General features: G+C 42.7%; 1 protein-coding gene across 2 annotated transcripts in view; it reads left to right on the forward strand.

The window, feature by feature from the left end:
• The window catches only part of LOC129705910 (lysosomal acid phosphatase-like), a 50,805-nt gene that overhangs the window by 3,907 nt on the left and 20,301 nt on the right, over nucleotides 1–26,597 (forward strand). For both annotated transcript variants that reach the window (XM_055649830.1, XM_055649831.1), the window contains exons 2-3: nucleotides 21,418–21,513; nucleotides 23,397–23,483. In XM_055649830.1, the coding sequence (XP_055505805.1) occupies nucleotides 21,418–21,513; nucleotides 23,397–23,483 (183 nt within the window). The remainder of the gene's footprint in view (nucleotides 1–21,417; nucleotides 21,514–23,396; nucleotides 23,484–26,597) is intronic.

The raw sequence follows: 26,597 nt of genomic DNA on the forward strand, positions 1-26,597 counted from the left end.
TAAAAGCTGTCCAGGGTTTGACCTCCACAGAGGAGCATGGGTGAAGCTCAACAGACTTGGTACTGGAGTTGGGCGATTCAATGCCAGCATGTGGCGATGGGGACTCTGCCTGTGAATGCAGAGCAGAACAACAGACAGCCAACCATGTCATCTCTGAGTGCCCACTCTACCACCTACCAAATGGAGCTCGGGGCCTGGCAGACATTGACGCGGAGACAACAACCTGGCTGCTCAACACCCAGCTTGAGATCTAACTATTCCTTTGGTTTATGTTTCATTCGCAAGAAGAAGTGGTGTCATCTGCAAACCTTGTAGATGGAGTTGGGATGAGATGAATTTGGCCGCACAGTTGTAAGTGTATAAGGACTATAGAAGGGGACTGAGAATGCATTCTTGCAGGGCACCAGTATTGAGAATTATTGTGGAGGAGTTGTTATCACCTAACCTCACTGATTGTGGTCTGTGGGTCAGGAGTCTTAATGTAGCAGTTTTTGGTGATGAGCTTAGGCCAGGGAGATGACATCTGCTTTGGACCTGTTGCTAAGATAAGCAAACTGCAATGTATCAAGGCTGGCTGAGTGCCTGGAGTTAATATGTGCTATCACCAGTCTCTCAAAGCACTTTGGGATGGTGTATGTCAGAGCCACTGGATGCTAGTCATTAATGCATGCTAACTTTTCTTTGATAGTGGTCATGAAGGCTCACGTTTTGATGAGAGTAAAAGGATTGGTCAAAGACAATCGAGATTTATGAAAAGGAAATCATATTTGACAAACTTGCTTGAGTTTTTGAGGTTGTAACGAAAAATAGATAAGGGCGAGCGAGGGGATGTGATGTGTTTGAATTTTCAGAAGGCCTTTGCTAAGATGTCACTCAATTGGATAAGAAATAAAAATGTGAGATTGGGAGTAATGTTCTTCTGTAGATTGAGAAGTGGTTAAGGCAGAAAACTGTACAAATCAAATGATTAATAGCAATGTTACAAAATTTTGAGATTTTAAAAATCAAGTCTGCAATTTATCCCATCAGATAAAGCATAACAACAAGTTTAATTTGACACCAAATTCACTTTCATATCTCAAGTATTAAAAAAGTTATGGCCATTTTCATACTCGGAAATTAGCATCTTGTTCCCTATTGATTTTCAATGGACATTACAAAAAAGCTGTGATCTTGGATAGTCAAAAGCCCGTAACTTTCTTAAGAATTAAGAGAACTGAATGAAATTTTCACTTATCATAGATTGAAGCATTCTGAAAAAATATAAAACAATCTTACTTGGATGACATGAAATTAAAGCATATAATTAGCTAATTACCTAATTGTAGCTAATTACAAAATTGACCGATGTGACAGAAATGGTAATAAACAACCAGACTGCCTTGAAAATTCAAAAATGTGATATTATCAAGATCAGAACTTTAATATTATTGTATAATATGCTGTGTCAGTTATGGATAGGTAAATAAATTACAATTTCTAGCAAAAGACCAAGTCTTTATGGAGAAGATCAGCTGCTAGCTGGTACATTGGCATATCATAATCAGTAGCATCATCATACTCCTCAGACTGCAACCAATAAGCAACTCTGTACATGTTGTTTTTCCTCAATTTTTCAATTTTGGCATTGTAAACTAGAAGTTTTTGATCTTTCCCACTAATAATGTCGTGTAGATCATCACATTTGGAATAGTCCAAATTCGGAAAATCTCTGCGAATGTTCTCTAAATCGGTCTCTTTCAATTCTTTCCCTAGTTTTTTCCTCTCTTTCGTGTCTCGAGCATGCTCCTTGCCTTTCTATCGCTTGATGATTTCTGCTCTCAATTCCTTCTGTTTTTTCTTCCGTCTGTTCCTCTGCACTCTCCCCCATGTCACTGCCTTACAGAGCACCTCCTCCCTACGATGCTCCTCGAGATTATCAAGGAAGTTGACTGTTCTATTCTTGCAGGCCCGCATCCTACATGACAAATAACACATGGTGGCATTGGGAGATTTCTGTTTCGATGAACTAAACATCCCCATTATCTCCTCCGCATCAATGTTGTGTGATCTTGCTGATGCGGTCTCCTCCTTCAGTTTCTCAGTAACATCAAGTTCAAAGTATTTACTATACTGCCTCTCCAACACAGTGATGACAGCTTGAAGACAGCTCCTCATCTTTGAACTGAACTGTGGATGTACTGGTAGCTCCCGAAGTTTTGTCAATGTGGCGTCAAGATGTACCTCCTCACCGAAGAAATCTTCCCTTGCCAATATCAATTCCTCTGGATCATCTGTGGCTTCCTTTAGAGCAGCAATCACCCCTTTAACCACTTTGATGCCATCAACATGGTTGATCTGATTCTGGCTTGAAGTGTAGAAGCGCTTCATCCAAGGCCCAGTCAGATATTTGCCAAGTAAGCCCAATATCTGAAGTTCTACTTTTGCTTCAGCCTGGGTGAAGTCATGGAGGATGGCGCTTTTCAACCCCCCACAGGATATTCCGCTATTCAGCAGGGCAACAAAGTCATCATAATGTTCTATTAGCTTGCCACTAATGTGAAACAGTATGTGCAATCTGTTGCCACGATACCGTGGGAGGACACCTCGGGGGATGTTCCTGTCATCTAAAAATGCGACAAATCCTTTTGGGTCCCCTTTTCCGTTTTTATAACGAAGCTTGCTCATCTGCAGAATGGCATTTACTGCTAGACAGTCTTTCCCAAACAAGAATTGTCCTCCAGATTGTTTCTGCATTTTTAGGGCTGAGTGAACTGATGTAGCAATGGAGTCAAGAGGATGCAAGTGGCAGTAGAGCTCGTTCAAATATTTACCCCACTCGCTACTCACAATTCTAATAGCAGCATGATTTGCTGCACACTGGTCACTCATTGTGTTTGAAATGTTGGCGATCATATTTTGTCTGGTTTCTTGATAATTTGCTTGCAGATTGAAATAAGTGTAGGTTTTACATAAATTGTCAATTGTTTCACAAATATGTTGTGCATAGTCCTCAGCAATCCCACCAGCCAATTCCTCGACTGCTGCAGAGAGACATTTGTTTGTGGTGGTGAAATGAATGCTGTTAATGTGGATCTCTTCCTGGGTGGTTGCGTCAAAACCCACAGTCAAACCCTTTGTTGCAAGGAGCATCTCTGCTGTTTGCAACTCAGCAATAGCCCCCAATTCTCGGGACATAACTTCAACTGCACTGCGTTGTGGAACATGATCCAGATGAAGTCCACTCCGCTTGTAGAACTGGCTTATCAGGATTGGAATGTTTGCTGTGGGAGTTTTGTTTACAATACAGTCAAACACATGCATCCTTATTGTTGAGGAGTAAGTTTTCTGGCCCACCTTTGCCTTGACAATACTGGCAGCCTGCAGAGTTTTGATTGTTTCTTTGAGGACAAGAATGTCAAATTCGAGGCGTCTCACATCCTCTTTCCTGTCCTTTAAATATTCTTGACATTTTCTGAACTGTTGAATTGAAACAACTTTCCTCTTTTTCATACTGCCACGAAACATCAGCAATTGGCTGTGTGCTTTTTTAAGTTTCAAAAACTCTGCCTTGGTGTTAGAGAGCTCTCGTGCCAAAGTGTTATCATGTAATTTGGTTTTGAGTTCCTGAATCTTTCTGTCCTTTAAATCTATTTGCTTTTCCTTTCTCTTTAAGGCTTGATTAACTATACGTTTGGGAGTTTTCACTGCCCTAAGTTCACTGATCTTTGTGTGATACTTTGTTGAAAGAGCAGCCCTGGATTCGGACACAAACTGTAGTCTTTTCTTCAATTTCTGTTTCCTTGGTGAAAGACTTAGAAATTCTCTGCTACATCTTGTAGAAACACCAGATGTCGATGGTATTGGTTCAGGTAAGGCAGTAGATGTCGTTGGTGTTGCTAGATTCAGTGGAGAATGCAGACTATGACTGTCATCGCCCATGTCCTCGGTCTCTTGAAATATGGGCACTTGGCTTTCAGCTGATGTCAAGAATTCAGGATCTTGAGCACCAGGCAGTGGAATGTCATCTAAAGAAATGTGTCGACTGCCTTTTTGAAGTTTAAAAGTTTCATCACAAATTTCCATAAATGCCCCAAATTCCTTGGGATTGGTGAGTTTTTTAAACTTAAGCAAAGTCCGTTTAACGAGAGCATGCACTCTTAACTTAACAGCAGCACATGAATAGCCTTCTGCATCCGACAAAGAGAAATGTGAACTCAGCACTTTCTCTGTTTCAGTCAGACTTCTTCCAAATGAGGTAAACAAGTACAAGATGTGTCCATTTTTAAGATCCCTCATAGACTTGGGCATGACAGAGAAATTCACTTCAAGTTGAACTCTAGCTATGCCTGGCTGAGCTTTTGGATTGACAATTTTACATTTCTTCTTTGGAGACATCTGTTTACAATGTAAATAAAACAAAAACACTGAACAGCATTAACAGAAACAAGTTATTATTTGCAGTTTTAGAAAAAAAGGTAGAGATTATAAAGTTAAACGCTAAAACAAATAGTAAATACTAAAAAAGAAAATCATGTTTAATCAAAATTCAATTACAGGTGCACAATCTTTTATCCGGTGTTCCGGAAACCGAAAAACTCCGAAAACGGGCTATTTTTTCCAGATGTCGTCTGCGCACCAAAGCTCGCGTTTGGCGCCAAACTTGACCCGAAATGACCCACGGTCAACCCAGGTCTGTAATACTGTAGCGGCTGCCTCCTCCCCGGAGACCGGGGAGACACTTAAACATCTGTAAATCATTGCTTAAATGTTAGTCAGTTAGTTTGGAGGGCTTTTATGTGAAGGGGGGGTGAAGGGGTAAGCTTTAATTCTTAGTCCCCTACCTGGTCGGAGAGGCGGGGAGCGGTCAATGCCTTACCGGGTCACCGTGCAGTAAGCTCCGCAGCGCTGTGGCCGGTGGGGCTGTGGGCGGCACCGGTTGTAGCTCCGACCCCGGCAACTCTACCCCTGGCTGCGAGGCGCTCCAAATCCAGCGTGGCCCGCGGCCGGACGCCCCAGCTCCACGAATGTCGGGAGTCGGCGGCGTTGCAGCGCTGGGACACCAGCGGGGAGCGGGCAATGCCTTACCGGGTCGCTGTGCGGTAAGCTCCGGAGCGCTGTGGCCGCCGACTCCCAACATTCGCGGAGCGTCGCTGGATTTGGAGCCGCGCAGCCAGGGGTAGAGTTGCTGGGGTCGGAGCTCCAACCGGCGCCGCCCGCGGCCGGACGGAGCACCCAGCTCCGCGAGGTTGGGAGTCGCCGACCAGGTAGGGGACTAAGAATTAAAGTTTCCCCCTTCACCCCTACTCCACCACCACCACATAAAATCCCTCCAAACTAACTGACTAATATTTATGCAATGATTCTCCCGGTCTCCGGGGAGGAGGCAGTCGCTCCAGACTTTTCAAGCCGCCCGCGCTACCTACCTAATCTACGCTAAAAATCTTCCATTCGGAAATCCGAAAATGTCCGAAATCCGACAAGTGTCTGGTCCCAAGGCTTTCGGATAAAAGGTTGAGCACCTGTACTAGATATAAACATCTATCCATTTCTTAAGGAAAGATTAACATTTTTAAATAGCCTAAGTGTCCAAAGATTATTCACAAATAATTCACAATATAACATGATTTTTATATCTAATTTACATTAATTTATAGGCCAAATGGAAGGAATTTAGTGTTTAAGAGGGAACTGCAGATGCTGGAGAATCGAAGGTTACACAAAAAAGCTGGAGAAACTCAGCGGGTGCAGCAGCATCTATGCAGCGAAGGAAATAGGCAACGTTTCGGGCCGAAACCCTTCTTCAGACTGATCGGGGGCGGGGGGGGGCGGGGACAAGAAAGGGAAAAGGAGGAGGAGCCCGAAGGCTGGGGGATGGGAGGAGACAGCTGGGGGGCTGAGGAAGGGGAGGAAATGTTTCCATTAAATTGGGTGATCTCAGGCATGATCTCAGTCGACGCCGCCGACTCCCAACATTCGCAGGCCGCGCTGGATTTGGAACGCCTCGCAGCCAGGGGTAGAGTTGCCGGGGTCGGTTTCCATTAAATTGGGAGTTCTCCGACCTCTCTGTCCTGGGTCTCCTCCATGGCCACAGCGAGCAGCACCGGAAATTGGAGGAACAGCACCTCATATTCCATTTGGGGAGTCTGCATCCCGGGGGCATGAACATCGAATTCTCCCAATTTTGTTAGGCCTTGCTGTCTCCTCCCCTTCCTCAGCCCCCCTGCTGTCTCCTCCCATCCCCCAGCCTTCGGGCTCCTCCTCCTTTTCCCTTTCTTGTTCCCGCCCACCCCCGCCCCCGATCAGTCTGAAGAAGGGTTTCGGCCCGAAACGTTGCCTATTTCCTTCGCTCCATAGATGCTGCTGCACCCGCTGAGTTTCTCCAGCTTTTTTGTGTAACCTTGGAAGGAATTTAGTGTTCAATTGCTGTAAATAAATGCCCATTTAAATCGGCTTTCTAGTGGGTTCCTGTGAACGCGCTGGTTTAGAACGTTCACATCGCGCTGGATTTGTGCCCTCAAATGCCGAGAAAAATACTGCGGGATATAAAAAACCCAAAATGAACTACTCGCTATAGAAAACTTTATATACAGGGTTATATACATGCCCCATTTAATGTAAAAATAAGGTACATACCTTTAATTGTTTGCTTTATAAAACCCTGGGGCTGCGAGAGGTTGCGGAGTGAAAGAGTGATTTTAAAATTATTATAACTATTATTCGAGGCCTATAAAACTAATAATACCTTTTGCGACCGGGTCTTGCAGCGATTTTTCGTTAATGATTTACTAGGCTGAACATCTGCGATTGGAACAGCCTAGTAAAAATCGCGTTTTAAACCCGCCCCCTCCAAACAGCGCCAAAATCGCGGACATGGCTTTGGGCAGATTCCCAATGACGATTCAGGTAGGTTTTGTAACCTCAGAATAATATGTACAGGCATAGAATGGGTGAAGGCAACAGATAGAAAATAATGTGAAAATGTGAGATCACCCAATTTAATGGAAACATTTAAAAAATCTGAGTGTTTTAAAAGGTTAGCACTGGAAAGATTTTGGGTGATTGGTCCACCAAAGTCCATCGATATACAGCACTAAAAGTTAAGGTGTAATTGCGGCGGTGAAAGTAACTTACATTTCTGACCAGTCGGCTCACATCACCAGCATTAATGATTTAACCCATTGCCACTAATCTTACTGGTTTGTTGTATCAGCCCAGATGGTTTACTGTTACCTCTGCACAGAGACAGAGCAGCAAAGGTTCAAGCTGATTCCTGGGATGGTAGGTCGATCTCCTGACAAGACTCAAGATCTTTAATGTACAACATTCAAAATTCTCACAGGTGCTGTTTGGGTTGATCTTTGCCCCTGGTCAGAGAGTCTAGTATTAGTCCCCTCAGTCTCAGAGAGTCTAGTATTAGTCTCCTCCGTGAACCGGTCTCCTCCCCAAGGCCACCACTTTCCTTGCATTGCCTGTGAAATCCAACTTAAAGTTCTGATTTGAAACAAGCAGCCAGTGGTATCAGCATGAACAAACCTACCATGGTTCATTCCAAGCACCAAGTTAAGGTCAATTGAAAAGTCTGAGGTGCAGTGAAACCATTTTCATCTTGTGCAAACAGCCTGCAGAAAGATTTCCAGCAGTCTGCAGAAATGTGTGAGTTGCCTTTGAAGCACAAGATGCTTGGCATATGACTATCAAATGACCGTGTCATCATTTATACAGGAAATGTTGAAACAGCGATAATTGAAGTTTCCTGTTTTCTATTGAAAACTTATTAGGCACGTGTTCATATCCAGGTCCCCCTCCAAATTAAAGCCACTCATCTGCTTCTGAGAAAACAATCCAAGTTTGCCCAACCACTGCCAACCATAGCCATTGCTTTCTAATTAAGGCAACATTCTGGTAAAATATAGAAACAAGGAACTGCAGATGATGCTTTACAATAAAAACACACAAAGTGCTGGAGCAACTGTGAGTTAAGCCCCTGTCCCACTTAGGAAACCTGAACAGAAACCTCTGGAGACTTTGCGCCCCACCCAAGGTTTCCGTGCGGTTCCCAAAGGTTTTTGTCAGTCTCCCTACCTGCTTCCACTACCTGCTTCCACTACCTGCAACCACCTGCAACCTCTGGGAACCGCACGGAAACCTTGGGTGGGGCGCAAAGTCTCCAGAGGTTTCCGTTCAGGTTTCCTAAGTGGCATTAGGCAGCATCTCTGGAGAACATAGATAGTGATGTTTCAGGTCGGGACTCTTCTGCAGACAGATCAACAGGCATTTTGGTAAACCCCCTCCAATTCCTCTATATTTTTCATGTAATGGGGGAACCAGAACTCTGTTGAATAATGCAAATGCAACCTAACCAAAGTTTTATTGAAGCTGCAACTTGACTTCCTGATTCTTATACTCGATGTCCCAAAGACAAGGACACCATATGGCTTATTTACCACTCTATTAGCTTGTGTTGTGACTATCAGGGACCTCTGGACTTGGACCCTGAGATCCTGCTGCACTTCAATGCTGATAAAGGCCATGACATTAACTGTGTACTTTTTGCTTAGATTTGACCATCCAAAGTGCAACTCTTTGCACTTGCTTGGAATAAACACTATCTGACATTTCTTTTCCCATATCTGCCACTGTTCTAAATCCCATTGGTTCCTTAGACTACTTGCTTCAGATAAAATGCCCAGAGATAAAAGGATGGTTTAGTTTCTATCTTGTGAAGGAAGAGAAATCCGAAGTGAAAGAACAAAACTGTCTTTCCTGCTGTTACCCCACTTGAATGGATTTTACATAATTTAAGAATGTATTCTGATCTGCCAATCATTGGAGCCATTTTTTAAATTGCTTCTGCCGAACAAGATGCCTCATCTAGACTACTCACTTGCCCGAGTTTGGCCCATGTTCCTTTAGACATTTCCATGTGCCTGTCCAAATGTCTTTTAAATGTTATTATAGTACCAGCTCCAACTACCCCCTCTGGCAGGTCATTCCATACACTCATTGCCCTCTGTGGAAAAAGTTGCTCCTCAGGTTCCTATTAAATCTTTCCCTTCTTACCTTAATCATATGACCTCTGGTTCTTGATTCGTCTATTCTGCGTAAAAAGATTATATTCCTCCATGCTGTCTATTCCCTTCATGATCTTATGCATCACCCTCTCATTTTCCTACACTCCAAGGAATAAAATCCTAGTCCGCCCAACCTCTCCCAGTTACTCTGGCCCTCAAGTCCTGGCAACATCCTCGTTTACTTTCAGCTATGGGATGAGGACAATTCCCAAGCTACTGAGAGAGTAGATTTCATTAATGTACACTTTGAATAATTAGAGAAAATAATTTGTGGGAAGTAGGATTAGTTTAATGAAACATTTATGAAGAAATTGGAATCTGGGTAGAAGATTGAATGATGCATGAGTCTGATGTGGTTAACCAAGGGTGTGGTTGGTATAGTAAAGCCGAGCACCAGCCATACACACAAAGTGCTACAGCAACTTAGTTTTCCGCCCATGCCAGCTGCAAGCCCGGCCCGACACCTTCAGCCCCCCCCCCCCCCCCCCCCCCCCCCCCCCCCCCCCCCCCCGGGACAGGGACGATGGGACACCCGGGAGGGGATGTGGACGGCCCAGCAGCAACTCAACAGACCCGGGCCCGACACCGACCACGGACAAGCACGATCTCGCTCACTCGCCAAAGCATAAAGCAATAAAAATGACAAAATAATCTTAGCTTTTAATACAACTATTTCATAGTTTGAAAGCAGTTTTTTTTCTTACCTAGAAGAATCAAAGCTGGATGAAAAGGAAGAAATGAAGGTCCACTGCTCCACTGCTTTCCAGGGCTGTTTATGCATAGTGACCTTTAACCTGGGCATGTGCAGTCGGGATACCGAACTCACTTATTCACTGCGTTGTTGGAGTTTATTTGCATGTGTATGAAATTTTAATTGTTTCCAAATTCGTATAGCACTAAATATTATAGGGTTTTCCCTATAATTTTTTTTGTTTAATTTAGACGTAGCAAATATTATCGAACCGATATCAAAAGGTAGACAATCTTCCTTTTCCATTTTTAACCAGTCTGGTTGATGATCTATTTCTTCCAACCAGAAATTCATATTTTTAATATTAACTGCCCAGAAATAAAACAAAAAGTTAGGTAAAACCAAGCCTCCATTTCTTTTTGATTTATACAGGTGTCTTTTGTTTATCCTATGATTCTTATAATCCCAGATAAAATCATTAACAATAGAGTCTAATTTTTTTTTTAAGTTTTTTGCCAGAAATATCGGAATCGTCTGAAAAAGGTATAATATTTGCGGTAAAAAAATCATTTTTATGGCATTAATTTTGCCAACCATTGAGATCGGAAGTGTTTTCCAGTATTGGATATTCTTATGTAGTTTGTTCAGTAATGGGGGGAAATTTGCTTTAAATAATGATGTATATATCTTAGTTACATAAATACCTAGATATTTAAATTTTTCATTTACTATTTTAAATGGAAATTGTTGTATTATCTGTTTGTTATGTTCCCTTATTGGCATAATTTCACTTTTATTCCAATTTATTCTGTATCCCGATAGTGAACCGAATTGGGTTATTAGCTTTAATAAGTTTGGGATACTAATTTCTGGTTTTGTAATGTAAATTAATACGTCATCTGCGTATAGAGAAATTTTATTCACTGTATCCTTTGTGTTATACCCATGTATTTCCGGATGCCCCCTAACTCTTTCTGCCAGTGGCTCAATAGCAAGCGCAAATAATAATGGAGATAACGGGCATCCTTGTCTACAACCTCTAGATAGGCTAAATTTAGATGACAACCTTTGGTTAGTAAATATTCTAGCCGTGGGATTTGTATATAACAGTTTTATCCATGTACAGAATTTCTCCCCTAGCTGCATCTTTTCCATCACCGAAAATAAATAAGGCCATTCGACCTGATCAAATGCTTTTTCAGCGTCAAGTGAGATTATTGCTAGATCTTCATTAATAATTCTCTTGGAATATATAATATTAAATAATCTTCTTAGATTATAATATGAGTACCGTTTCTGAATAAAGCCTGTTTGGTCAGGGTGTATTAATTTATTCATCACTGTACTTAATCTATGCGCTAGTATTTTAGTTAATATTTTCTGGTCTGTATTCAGAAGTGCAATTGCTCTGTATGATCCCGGGTCTTCCGGATCTTTATCAGCTTTAGGAATAAGTGTTATTATAGATTCATTTAAAGTGTCTGGAAGTTTCTGTTGAGTATAGATATACTCATACAGTCTTTGTAAACGTGGGCAAAGCAAATCATAAAATTTTTTGTAAAATTCGGAACCTAGACCATCTGGTCCTACTGCTTTACCATTTTTTAGAGAGCCAATAGACTCCTCAATATCCTTTATCGTAATCTCCCTTTCTAGTAATTCTCTATCGTTTGAATCTAAACCTTTTAGATTACATTTTATTTAAAAATCTGCTATTCCTTCTGATTGTGCTACGGTTTTAGTTGAATAAAGGTTATGATAGTATTGGAGAAATCTATCATTTGTGTCCTTGGGCATTTTTAATAATTCTCCTGTCTCTGTTCTAATTTTATGAATTATTTTTTCCCCTTCCATTTTTCGTAACTGGCGTGCTAATAATTTTTGTGGTTTGTCTCCAAATTCAAAATGTAATTGTTTGGTTTTTTGATAAAGTTTTATTACTTGTTCTGAATACATTTTATTTAATTTATATTTCAATACAGCAATTTTATTATGTTTTAACGTAGATGGTATTCTCGCATTTTCTATATCTAGTTGCTTGATTTCACTTTCCAATGTTTGTTGCTTAATCCTGTTTTCTTTATTATAAAATGCTTGAGCAGAAAGTAATGTACCTCGAACATACGCTTTGAACGTTTCCCACATAAGAGAAATAGGTGTGTCAGGATTGTCATTTACCTCAAAAAATATTTGAATCTGTTTAATAATATATTCCTGGCATGATCTTTCGTTCAAAATTTGTGGGTTAAATCTCCAATATGCTTGTTTCTCGGACATTCCATTTAATTTAATCATGAATGTTACAGGTGCGTGATCTGAGATTATAATGTTATGGTATTTTGAATTATAAATAAATGGGATAAACGTAGAGTCAACTAAAAAATAATCTATTCTTGAGTATGTTTTGTGTACTGGTGAGTAAAATGAATATTCCCGTCCAGTTGGGTTTTCTATTCTCCAGACATCCTTAATATTAGTGGTATTAATAAATGAATTTAAAAATACACTTGAATGAGATGTTGCTTTTTTTTGCCTTGATGATCTATCTAAGTATGAATCTAATGTACAATTGAAGTCTCCTCCAATTATTAATTTATATTGTGTAAATTCAGGAATTTTATTAAATGTTTTATTAAAAAACGTGGGGTTATCAAAATTAGGCCCATAAACATTAAGAAGGATCACTTTTTCACCATTTAACTCTCCAACTAATATAATATATCTACCATCAATATCCACTATTGTTGAAGAGTTCGTAAAAGGTATTCCTTTACGAATTACTATTGCATAAAATTCTTAAGGGATTGGACAGGCTAGGTGAAGGAAAAATGTTCCCGATGATGGGTGAGTCCAAAACCTGGGGTTATAATTTAAGAATAAGGGGTAGGCCATTTAGGACTGAGATGAGAAAAAACTTTTTCACCCTGAGAGTTGTGAATATGTGGAATTCTCTGCCTCAGAAGGCAGTGGAGGCTGATTCACTGGATGTTTTCAAGAGTAACATGGAAACATAGAAAATAGGTGCAGGAGTAGGCCATTCGGCCCTTCGAGCCTGCACCACCATTCAATATGATCATGGCTGATCATCCAACTCGGTATCCTGTACCTGCCTTCTCTCCATTCCCCCTGATCCCTCTAGCCACAAGGGCTACATCTAACTCCCTCTTAAATATAGCCAATGAACTGGCCTCAACTACTTTCTGTGGAAGAGAATTCCACAGATTCACCACTCTCTGTGTGGAAAAAAAATTCTCATCTCGGACTTAAAACCATATAACAATTACAGCATGGAAACAGGCCATCTTGGCCCTTCTAGACCGTGCCGAACACTTGTTTCCCCCTAGTCCCATCTACCTGCACTCAGACCATAACCCTCCATTCCTTTCCCGTCCATAAACCCATCCAATTCATTTTTAAATGATAAAATCAAACCTGCCTCCACCACTTCCACTGGAAGCTCATTCCACCCAGCTATCACTCTCTGAGTAAAGAAGTTCCCCCTCATGTTACCCCTAAACTTCTGTCCCTTAATTCTCAAATCATGTCCTCTTGTTTGAATCTTCCCTCCTCTCAATGGAAAAAGCTTATCCGCGTCAACTCTGTCTATCCCTCTCATCATTTTAAAGACTTCTATCAAGTCCCCCCTTAACCTTCTGCGAATAAAGACCTAACTTGTTCAACCTTTCTCTGTAATTTAGTTGCTGAAACCCAGGCAACATTCTTGTAAATCTCCTTTGTACTCTCTCTATTTTGTTGACATCTTTTCTATAATTTGGCGACCAAAATTGTACACCATACTCCAGAATTGGCCTCACTAATGCCTTGTACAATTTTAACATTACATCCCAACTTCTATACTCAATGCTCTGATTTATAAAGGCCAGCACACCAAAAGCTTTCTTTACCACCCTATCTACATAAGATTCCACCTTCAGGGAACTATGCACAGTTATTCATCGATCCCTCTGTTCAACTACATTCCTCGATTCACTACCATTTACCATGTACGTCCTATTTTGATTTGTCCTGCCAAGATGTAGCACCTCACACTTATCAGCATTAAACTCCATCTGCCATCTTTCAGCCCACTCTTCCAAATGGTCTAAATCTCTCTGTAGACTTTGAAAATCTACTTCATTGTCCACAACAAAAAGACTTCCCCCTTATCCTTAAACTGTGACCCCTTGTTCTGGACTTCCCCAACATTGGAAACAATCTTCCTGCATCTAGCCTGTCCAACCCCTTAAGAATTTTGTAAGTTTCTATAAGATCCCCCCTCAATCTTCAAATTCTAGCAAGTACAAGCCGAGTCTATCCAGTGTTTCTTCATATGAAAGTCCTGCCATCCCAGGAATCAGTCTGGTGAACCTTCTCTGTACTCCCTCTATGGCAAGAATGTCTATCCTCAGATTAGGAGACCAAAACTGTACGCAATACTCCAGGTGTGGTCTCACCAAGGCCCTGTACAACTGCAGTAGAACCTCCCTGCTCGTATACTCAAATCCTTTTGCATGAATCCTAACATACCATTCGCTTTCTTCACTGCCTGCTGCACCTGCATGCCTACTTTCAATGACTGGTGTACCATGACACCCAGGTCTCGTTGCATCTGCCCTTTTCCTAATCGACCACGAGTCGGATAATAGTTTCCTGTTCTTGCCACCAAAGTGGATAACCTCACATGTATCCACATTATACTGCATCTGCCATGCATTTTCCCACTCACCCAATCTATCCAAGTCACCTTGCAATTCCCTTGTCCAAATTCAAATTCAATTCCCTTGTCCAAATCATTAATATATCTTGTAAATAGCTGGGGTCCCAGCACTGAGCCTTGTGGTACCCCACTAGTCATTGCCTGCCATTCTGAAAAGGACCCGTTTACTCATACTCTTTGCTTCCTGTTTGCCAGCCAGTTCTCTATCCACATCAATACTGAACCCCCAATACCGTGTGCTTTAAGTTTGCATACTAATCTCTTATGTGGGACCTTGTCGAAAGCCTTCTGAAAGTCCAGATATAACTCATCCACCGGTTCTCCCTTATCCACTCTACTAGTTACATCCTCGAAAAATTCTATAAGATGCATCAGACATGATTTACCTTTCATTAATCCATGCTGACTTTGTCCAATGATTTCACCACTTTCCAAATGTGCTGCTATCCCATCTTTAATAACTGACTCTAGCATTTTCCCCACTACCAATGTTAGACTAACTGGTCTGTAATTCCCCATTTTCTCTCTCCCTCCATTTTTAAAAAGTGGGGTTACATTAACTATCTTCCAATCCTCAGGAACTACTCCAGAATCTAAAGAGTTTTGAAAAATGATCACTAATGCATCCACTATTTCTGGGGCTACTTCCTTAAGCACTTCGGGATGCAGCCTATCTGGCTCTGGGGATTTATCAGCCTTTAATCCATTCAATTTACCTACCACCACTTCCCGACTAACCTGGATTTCACTCTTCCTCCATCTCATTTGACCCCCGGTCCTCTGTTATTTCCGGCAGATTATTTATGACTTCCTTAGTAACTAGGAGATATAGCTCTTCGGGAATCAAAGGATATGGGGGAAAATGCAGGAACGGGGTACTGATTTTGGATGATCAGCCATGATCATATTGAATGCCGGTGATGGCTCGAGGGGCCGAATGGCCTACTCCTGCACCTATTTTCCATGATTTGGAATACTTGGCAGTAGAGCTAACTAGTCTTGATGTGTAGGAAGGAACTGCAGATGCTGGTTTAATCTGAAGATAGAAGCAAAATGCTGGAGTAACTCAGCGGGCCAGGCAGCATCTCTGGAGAGAAGGAATGGGTGACTTTTTGAGTTGAGACCCTTTTTCAGACCAGTCTTGATGTTGCCTGAGGGGATGGTAGAGATAGAAACCTTTGCAGCATTGAATAAATCTCCAATAATGTGCTGTTAATCACGTGGGCATTCCTCCCAACCCTCTCCCACCACCCTCAACCCATAATGTTTGTGTATGTATTATTGGATGCCTCCTATCACTCCCCCTTGAATAGGGCACCATGTTATTGCACAGAAAGTGTCAGTTTCTACATGTGCACCGATGACAGCCATTCTAACGTCGCTGCTGTGTCTTAACGGAATCAAGGGATATGGGGAAAAATCAGGGGCAGGGTACTGATTCTGGATGATCAATCATGATCATATTGAATGGTGGTGCTGGCTCGAAGGGCTGAATGGCATACTCCTGCACCTACTTTCTATGTTTCTATGTCTTGTCTGAAAATTGCCAGATTGTCAAGAGTGCTTTCTTGTCATATGTCCCAAAACTGAACAATGAAATTCTTACTGGCAGCAACATAGCAGATATGTAAACATAGTACCCTGTAAACACCTTAATTAAACAACAAAAATGATCTATATAGAAAAAAATATATATAGAAAATCAAACAAACCTTAACAGTGCAAAGATAAAAACACGGCTCCCAAGTCTATGTAGTTTGGGGCTTATTTTGAGGTTGTAGTGTTTAATAGTCTGATGGTTGTAGAGAAAAAGCTGTTCTTGCATCTGGATGTTACAGTATTCAGGCTCCTTTACCTTCTTCTCGATGACAGGAGTGAAATGAGAGTGTGGCCAGGGTGGAGTGGATCTCTGATGATGCCGTCTGCAAATTTGAGGCAGTGGTTTCTTTAGATTCCTTCGATGGTTTGGAGGTTAGTACCTGTGATGGACTGGGCAATGTTCACCACTTTTTGCAATCTTCTTAATTCCTGGGCTTTCAAGATGCTGAACCAGGCCACATTGCAACCAGTCAATGTCCTCTCTACTATACATCTATAGAACCTCAAGAGAGTATTCACTGACATACCAAGTCTCCTCAATCTTCTTATGAAGTAGAAGCATTGATGGTCTTTCTTTGTGATTGCATCCGTGTACTGAGTCAAGGCCACCTCTTCCGAGATATGCACACCCAGTAATTTGATGTTTTTCACTCTCCACCACCGTCCCATCAATGAAGACTGGTTTGTGGATCCTCAACCTTTCTCCAAAGTCAACAATCAGTTCCTTGGTTTTACTGACTCGATGTCAAGGCAAGGTTGCTGTTATGACACCATTCGGTCAGTTGATCATCCTCTCTCCTATACTTTGACTCATCGTCAACTGTAACTCGTCCAACAAAGATGGTGTAGTCGGCAAATTTAATGAATTTGAAACTGTATCCGGCTACAAGTCATGAGTATAGAGTGAATAGCGCAGGGGTACGAGCACACAGCCTTCTGCTTCTCTGACTGGCTAAACAGAAACATCCTCCTGCTAAATATTCATGTATTGTCCTTGCCTATGGTATCTGCAAAAGCTCTGAAGTTCCATCTCGTAATAGGAAAGTGAATCAGAATGTGTTGCATTCCATATGTTGCATTTGCCCCAATGATATCTGGACCACTCATCCGCTCTGTCTGGAAGACCGCATGTGACTGATTAGTCTACAGAAAGATCTCGACCTGAAACATCTGTGTACTTCCCTCCGCAGATGCTGCCTGTCTTGCTGAGTTCCTCCAGCACTTTGCAGGAGACAAAGGAACGAGGCTGCAGGAAGAGTGGCGGAGGGGGATCGGATAAAACCAGGGTGACTGGGGATAAGTTGTAAACAGTTTTACCTCGTTGGTGAGTTAGCGGGAGCAGTCGAAGCGAGAACATAGACAAAGGAACGTGGGGAAAATAACAGGACTGTGAAAAGACTTGCTCGGCAAATTAGTAGGTCCATGTTCTCCACTCCCAAAGAAAAGCTGGAAAGAAAACAATAAACTGAGCTAATATCACAGATGGATTTCCGCCTTCTGCATTGTCACTGCAGGTGGTCACAATCAGGCCAGCATGAGAGTGGGATGGAGAATAAAATGGTCGGCAACAAGAAGTCTGGAGTCACTCATCTCTGTGGACTGAACAGATGGGAGCTCGGCAAACCATTTGCTCAGTCTGCATTTGAATCCTCCAACCTAGAGGAGACCACATTGTTGGCACCAAAAGCAAGACATGAGATGAAAGCATTGTAATGCAAATTACATATTTTGTGGCTCAGTACCTTCACACATGGTAACAAAAGCACTGCTGTTCTTCTATGATCTTGGGATCTTGCCAGATGATATCGCTGGTGTTCGTTTCTTAACTTGGCAACTTTGTTCAGGCATGATTTGTTAACGTCTGTAATTTTAGAGCGTGGCTTTGGGTGGACATTCAACTCTCAATCTGCCTCCAGGGTATCAAACACGTTATGTAAATATGTTTGAATCACTCATGAATCTCCGGAGTCTTTCTGGTGTCCCAGTTTCTCACTTCTGACAATCCTGACTGTGTTAGAACTTGGCCTTATCATTTAATTTGAACCTCTTCTTTACAGCATGCATCATAAATTTGATATTCTACGCTTTTCCACCTTCATTCCCAGATCTGGCTGAACTACCATGCAACAGTATTTCTACAGGCATTTATTCTGACATGGGTGTGCTAAGATGAAAATCTGCACTTTCGATTCACGTGCTTCTTAAGATGTCTTTTACTGAATATAATAAGACCACAATTTCTTTCTTTGAGGCTGGATGGTAAGGAGATGTAAAATGGCATTTGATCCAATTTCATTTCACAATCAATTTAATTTGAAATTACATTGTAGACCATTATCTAGCATAATCCCCCTGGGAAGACCATGTGGCAAAAATGAATGCACTATACAAGACCGATCTGTAACCGATGTTGTATTTCATGTTGCACTTCAATCCACTTTGGAAGATTTCCACCAGTATTCTTTGTTGAAGGGCTGGAGTGGCTTTGTTGGCCACTTCTATGGAGCAGCCACTTTCGAAGTGGTGCTCTTGGTAGCTGTGGTTTGCTGTCGTAGATTACTCTACACAGGCAGATGGGACTCGCTAATTTGTGCATTTCAGTCAGCGTGGGAGAGTTGGGCCAAAGGGCCCCGTTTCCTTGCTTGTATGATTCTGATTTCATGATCTATTTGCCTTCTCTTCCAGCTCTTTCAGGCATTTGAAACGATGATAAACTTTGATAAACTCAGTAAAGCTTTTTTTTTTTTTGCTGCTATATCCGTACGATTTTTGTCACTACAGCAGGTAAATGCCGTGCTGCTTGTACATTGTACATTTTTTCCATTCTCTAAGTGGGTGTCCGTGTTCTTGTACAGCAATATTGAATGTATTCAGGATAGTATTTTGTTACATCTTTCCTTTGAGAGTTGAGCATTTTCTTTGGTGACAAAGGATGTAAAGCACTCCAATAGTCAACAATGTCATTTCAATTTCAATTGTTTCTGAGTAATTATGCTTTTTGGGTCTCTGACTGTCCATCTTTTGCAATCCTATGTTTTACAAATATGTGGGGTTTTTTAAGCTGCTACTTTTCATTTTTTTTCCTTCCCCTCGGAACTTTCCATAACCAGCATGACTCATTTGTTCTGAGCAGCTTGGCATCTGTCCCATTCTTTTTTTTAAAACTGGTATAGAGGTCTGTTGAACAGATCTGCATATTGCTCAAGACGTTAATACAGAAGAAATTGAATTTGATCCACCTTGCATTTTTTTAAATTTCAATGATAAACTTTATTAGTAATAAAAAAATTTATACAAGAGTCAAGAGAGTTTATTGTCATGTGTCCCTGACAGGACAATTAAATTCATGGTTTGCTTCACCACACAGAACATGGCAGGCATTGACTACAAAACAAATCAGCGTGTCCATATACCTGTACCATTATTTACGTAAATACACACATGTATAAATAAACTGATAAAGTGCAAATAACAGATAATGGGCTATTAATGTTCAGAGTTTTGTCCGAGCCAAGTTTTAAAGCCTGATGACTGTGGGGAAGTAGCTATTCCTGGACCTGGCCGTTGCAGTCTTCAGGCTCCTGTACCTTCTACCTGAAAGTAGCAGGGAGATGAGTGTGTGGCCAGGATGGTGTGGGTCCTTGATATTGCCAGCCTTTTTGAGGCAAACAAACTGCCAAAATATCTTAATACCTTCTTAATGCCTATTCTTTCAACAATGTTAGGTCATACTCAAAAGGGTTAACATCTCTGGGATGTTGGTGGCTTGCGGGTGCCCCCATCATACCTCCACAGTATCTCTCCTGAATCTCCTTGCACCCTCTCTCCCCTTCTGACCCCAGGCCTGACCACTGTTGGGTTTTCACCATCCCCTTCAGAGCACCCTCTTTCTGATGTAGAACAGTCAGTCCCCAGCAGAGCCCCTACCCTTGTACCCTTACGATACGGTAAAACTTTATTCACCCCAGAGGGAAATTGGTCTGCCGACAGTCACAACACACAAGGTACACAAAGACTTGAAATTAAAAGTGAAAAGAAAAAGAAAAAGACAAGCGACTGTTGCCTTCACCAGAACAAATAAACAAACGAACACAGACTTATCCCTTGGGCAGAGGATTCTAAACTAGAGAGCCCCCTCCCCCAGACCGGGTCCCCCTTTGTTCTCTCACTGTCCCTCACGGCGGCCCCCCCACTCCGGGCCCCCATTGTCTACCCCTCACGCTCATCAACCACGAGGACCCACTGCCGCTGAGGCCCACGTTACCGTCGCTCAGTCTCCCGCTGCCCCACTGCCCCAAGGCTCCCATCTCTGCCACCGCTGAGGCTCCTTCGGCCCAGACAGGCCTCATCGCCCCGCTTCACCGCTATCCCCAGGGAGACTTGTGTGGGCGAGTTGGGCCCACTGGGGTGCGTTCAGGTCTTCAGTCGTCATTCTGGTTGTCGGCGGCACGGTTGTTCGGTGGGTGGATCAGGCCCGCGCGGCTCCCCAGGACATTCCCGTGGCGAGCGTAGCTCCCGGGACACCCCCACGTTTCAATGATTTCCGAGTCCACCATGATGTTGAGCTCTTCTCTTGTCGCCTCTGCCTCTGGGCCTTTTTCCCAGGAAAGGAGTCCACACCACGCAATTCTCCTGTCTTCAATATTTGTCTTTCTCATGGAATGGGAGGAATAGATCGGGTACTTCCCCAGAGTAGGGGAATCGAGGGTCAGAGGACATGGGTTTAAGGTGACGTGGAAAAGATTTAAGAGTAATCCGAGGGGTAACTTTTTTTATACAAAAGGGTGGTGGGTGTATGGAACAAGCTGCCAGAGGAGGTAGTTGATGCTGGGACTATCCCACTGTTTAAGAAAGTTAGACAGGTACATGGATAGTATAGGTTTGGAAGGATATGGACCAAGCGCAGGCAGGAGGGACTAGTGTAGCTGGAACATTGTTGGCCAGTGTGGGCAAGTTGGGCCGAAGGGCCTGTTTCCACAATGTATCACTCTATGAATATGACTCTGCCGGCCAGCCTTCAACATTCTTTGGAACTTTTCACTTCCAACTGTTGGTACGACATCAACCGTCTTGCCTTCTCCACTCTCTGCTCACTCAGCATCAACACCAACATTGCCTTTAAACCCACCGACAAGGGAAGTACTGTTGTCGTCTGGCAGACTGACTTCGACCATGCTGAGGCTAGGTGCCAGCTCTCGGACACCTCCTCATGCCTATCCCCTGACCATGACCTTACAGACGGAGGTAGAAGTGCTGGACTGAAGCCAGGTGTATCATTCTGAATCTTCCTTTATAAAGTGACAAATAATAAAATCCCAATTTGTAATAGACCTTTGTGATGTTGGCTATTTTTGCAGGTTTATCGCCATGGTGACCGATCTCCTATCGTGGCATACCCAACAGATCCAAATACGGAGAAGGATTGGCCCCAAGGTTTTGGGCAGCTTACCCAGGTCCGTGATCTTTATTCTTGCTTACCACCCTCTCTGACTTTCCTCATAAGCAAATGGACGTAGACATTTGGCCATACGCACCTGTTTTGTTATTCAACTTGAGGGTGATCATTTCCCTTGGTATTAACTTCTTGTACAAATCCCACTATTCTTCTCTAGATACCGTGCTCTAATGACTACTATCCAAAGGCTCTGATATCCACCATCATGAAGTGCTTTGATGGACGTGATCAACTTCTCAGACAGTCTTGATATATGGGAGTTTGCCTACCATCATTATAAGTCCATGGCATATGCCAACTCCCTGTCCCTACACTCATCTCTGTACCATCTAAATAACAATAACCCCCACATCAGACTCCTATTTGTTGACTATATCTCCACCTTCATCACCATAATCCTATCCAAACTTAACTTCAAACTGAGGAGTCAGCATCATTCTTCTGCCACAGGATGTTTGACTTCCCGACCCTTAGACTGCAATCCATGAGGATACATCATCCACAATAATTGTTCATAATATGGATGTATTACACTCCGCTGCCTCGTCTAAACCATCGACGGAGCTTGTGAACAGCTGGCCTGACAGCATTCGAGTTGTCCCTGCTTCTCAATCTGAAAATAAATTGTTTATTCCTAATGACTACCAACCAGTTCCACGTCCCTGTCAGTACATTATTCACAATATCAATATAGTAAAACCTCGCTACAAAGGACCGTATGGGGAGGACTGGTGTCCATTATTGCCCATTATCCGCTATAACCATGTAAGGTATTGTATGTAGTTGAAACAAAGAACTACATAAGATACACAATAGGACACAAAGTGCTGGAGTAACTCAGCGGCTCAGCATCACTGGAGAACATGGATAGGTGATATTGGGACCTTTCTTCAGGCTGATTTAGTTTGCTGCATTATTCCAGCACTTTGTGTCGTTTCACCTTAAAACTGCGCGCACCAGAAGCTGAGTAGACAGAGGGACATGGCAGCGACCAGCGGCAGCGGGCAAGTGACAAAGCAACGGCCAACAGGAAGAAGCAGTAGCAGGTGGAGGGGAGGGAGCCCCAAGGTGACTGAGCGTGACCTGTCGGTGAAAGCTGTGTCAGCCCGCAACCACAGCCGTGTCAGCTGTACCGGGAGATGGGTGAACAAGGGGTCACTGGTGCACCTTGCAATTCAAGGGTGGCATCGAAATCCAGAGCTCCAAGTGGTTGGGGAGATTGTTCGCTACAATATAACCAAAATTGATCATAAAGGGTTCCATTAAAATGAGGGGTTACTGTACATCATTCACAATAGCAGGCCCTTTACATTGAACTCCTTCGGTGGCACCTCTTCAAAGAGTTGCAACAGTCTCAATATACCACATCCATTGGATTCTCCTTGTCGATCAGGTGGTTCACAATCTGAAACTCTAGTAGATTTGTCAAATATAATTTCCATTTCGTATTTCTATAATGACTTTGGCCAAACCTATTATTACCACATAAGTGCCCTGTTACTACTTGGTAGATTGTAGAATTTTTCCTACGAGCAATGTCAGGCTAACTAGTCTGTATGTATTTTTTCCCTCCTCCCTTCAATGATTGGGACATATTTGCAACTCTCCAGTCTGTGAGAGCTGTTTGAGATTCTATAGACATTTAGCAAGATGACAATCTGGGCATCCACTATATCTTGTCAAACCTTGAGATGCAGCAAGGTCTAAAGGGTCACTGGGTGGAGATATAAATCCAATATCGATCCAGTAATGTGTTGGGTTCCATTTAGGTTTTTAACACTGATAGGTGTTCAACGAGACCGCACCCTTATGTTGGTTATGAGTTCTTTTTGTTGATCTTTCTTCTCCAGTAATGATTGGAATTTCTACTTCTGTCTGTAGATTGGGATGAGACAGCACTATGCACTGGGCCAGTATCTGCGAAATCGTTACAGTCGCTTTCTCAACTCCTCTTATGACCGACAAGAGGTGAGCTGTTATGTATAAGGCATATTGAGATTCCAAATCTCCTTGGATACCATTGACTGATGGAGACCAAAAACACTATCTGATTTACAGACTGTCTTGTACTGCCATATTGAATTTGAAGCCTGCTCTTGCAGGGAAGTGTGGCAAGAACAGAGGAAGGATGGAGACTAAAACAACCTGTCAGATAGAGAACACTACATTTCATGAACATTTGAAATAAAAGAATGTTGGAAATACCTAACAGGTCAGGCAACTGTCGAGAAACTAAAATAGAGTTAATGTTACAGGTTAACGACTATTCATCAGAACTGGCCAACTGTGCCACAAGCTGGGAAGGCTGGTCGTGTAAAATCAAGGATCATCCCTTTCCCATTTTGGTCTTCTACACTATCCCAGTGACTCCCATTGGAAGTACATGGAACTGTATTGGTCCTCCAGCTAGGTACATCGCAGCTCTTGGGCATTCAACAATGAATCCACCAATTTCAGATAACGAGCCTATCCAGCTTGTCAGAACTTGCCAGTTCCGATTAAAGCTGATCAAGCTGTTTTTAAAAATTCCCTCCATAGATAGCAAATGACCAAGGTATTTCAACATTCTTTTATTTCAGTTTTCCAGTATTTTATATCTCATAGATTCTGAAGTATTTTGTGTTTATTTTCTTTTTTTCCCCTTCCTGTCCCTTTATTGGCACTTCCTCCGGACGGATTAGATGCATTAGATTTACTCTCTCTCAGCCAGCATCACCACCATTCAGTTTCTCTTGGCCACTACCATTGTCATAGACTTTCCCTTTTGTTCTATCCTTCTTCTCTGCAACTTGAAACAACCTTTTATAACTGTTTTTAGTTGTGTCAACAGTTTGCTAATCTTTGTTTCCTTCTCAAGAAAAGCATAAAGTGCTGGAGGAACTCAGTGGGCCAGGCAGCATCGGTGGAGGGAATGGACAGACAACATTTTGGGGTCAGGCCCCTTGTTCTGACTGATTCAAGCTTTTCCATCCTGACCGCAATGTCGTATATCCTTTCCCGTTACAGATGCTACAGAACCTATTGAGTTCCCCCAGCACTTTGTATTTGTTCAAGGTTTCAACATCTGCAGTGTATTACATAGAAACATAGAAATTAGGTGCAGGAGTAGGCCATTCGGCCCTTCGAGGCTGCACCGCCATTCAATATGATCATGGCTGATCATCCAACTCAGTATCCCGTACCTGCCTTCTCTCCATACCCCCTGAACCCTTTTAGCCAGAAGGGCCACATCTAACTCCCTCTTAAATATAACCAATGGACTGGCCTCAACTACCTTCTGTGACAGAGAGTTCCAGAGATTTACCACTCTCTGTGTGAAAAAAGTTCTTCTCATCTCGGTTTTAAAGGATTTCCTCAGCCCCTGGATATCCTTAAGCTCCCAGCCGACCCCTTGTCCTGGACTTCCCCAACATCGGGAGCAATCTTCCTGCATCCAGAGCCTGTCCAACCCCTTAAGAATTTTGTAAGTTTCTATAAGATCCCCCCTCAATCAGAACCCCTAAATTCTAGAGAGTATAACCCAAGTCTATCCAGTCTTTCTTCATAAGACAGTCCTGACATCCCAGGAATCAGTCTGGTGAACCTTCTCTGCACTCCCTCTATGGCAATAATGTCCTTCCTCAGATTTGGAGACCAAAACTGTACGCAATACTCCAGGTGTGGTATTGTGTCTCTCTTTATTTCTTTCCCCACAAATGCTATCTGATTCTCTGAGTATTTTCAATATTTTCAGACACAAAGCTGTACACCTCAGAAATTTAGTCCTTTGCCCCAACTCATTTAATAATCCCATGCATTAGGCCTCAAACCCTCTTTTTTTCGTAATCATTACCTTTCCAAATGCCTTTTAAATGTAATTGTATCTGCCTCTGGCACCACATTCCAAATATTCACCACCCTCTGAGTGGAAACTCTACCCCTCAGTTCTCCTTTAAATTTCTCCCCTTTTGCCTTAAACCTATGCCCTCTAGTTTTAGACTCCCCTATCACGGGGAAATAAACATTTACTCTCTACCCAATCTTTGCCCTTTATAATGTTTTAAACCATATAAGCACTCCTCAGCCTCCTGGATTCGATTGAAGATAATCCCAGCCGATCCAACCGCTCCTTGTATTTGAAGCACTCTATTACAGGCAACATCCTGGTGAATTTTGTCTCCACTCCAGAGATGATAGCCCTAGACGTCCTGCTTTTCAACTTTCTACCTAACTCCCAAAATTATCTTTGCAGAACCCCATCTCTCTTACCAATGCCGTTAGCACTAACATCTTCTGGCTGCTTACTCTCGCCTTTCAGAATGTTCTGAACCCACTCCGAGACATCTGAGCTTGGCACAAGGGAGGCATCATACCTTCTGGAGTCTAGCTCCAGTCATTCCCTCTGACAGTCGAGTCGCTTATCACCACTGCTTGTCTCGACTTCGTCTTTCTGCACAGTCGAGTCGGTCATGGTGCCACGATGCTGCCTGACCCGCGGTTCATCCAGCTGATTTCCTTTTTCATTTAGCATGGTGCCACTAACGTGGCTGCTGCTGGTTTTCACTGAGAGGCCTCCTCTGCCCAAACGGTATCCACAGTGTTGGATAACAGGTATACCTTCCTTCTCTTAAAAGGTATAACAGGTATACCTGTTAGAGAAGGAATAGCCACAGGGAAATAATTCCCATACTAGCTGGCTGCCCCTCTGGTGGTCATTGATCTGAGTGCATAGTGCAACCACCTCTGTATGACACTTTCTGCCTCCTATGTGCTTGTCAGTGAGTCCAAACCCACTCCATCCCATGCGGTTTCAGAGGAGCTGCAGTTGAACACTCTTCCTGCAAATGTACGTAGTTATCAGGGACATGATCTCTCTCTGATATCCCACATTTCACAGGACGGGCATACCTCTCCACTGAATCTCATTACTATCCTTCCACTAATCCTAGAAAAAGCCTTTACTTTTCTGTTAACCTTGCTTTACTGTCTTTACTACTCAGCCTCACGTGTCTGCCAGTCTCTGCACTTTGACCCCCCTCCGGTACTTTGACTTCAAACACAGCTGCTTTCAAAATGGCTGCTCCCAAAATGGCTGCATTCACT

This window comes from Leucoraja erinacea, chromosome 18, assembly GCF_028641065.1.
Source record: "Leucoraja erinacea ecotype New England chromosome 18, Leri_hhj_1, whole genome shotgun sequence".
Taxonomy (NCBI): Eukaryota; Metazoa; Chordata; class Chondrichthyes; order Rajiformes; family Rajidae; genus Leucoraja; species Leucoraja erinaceus.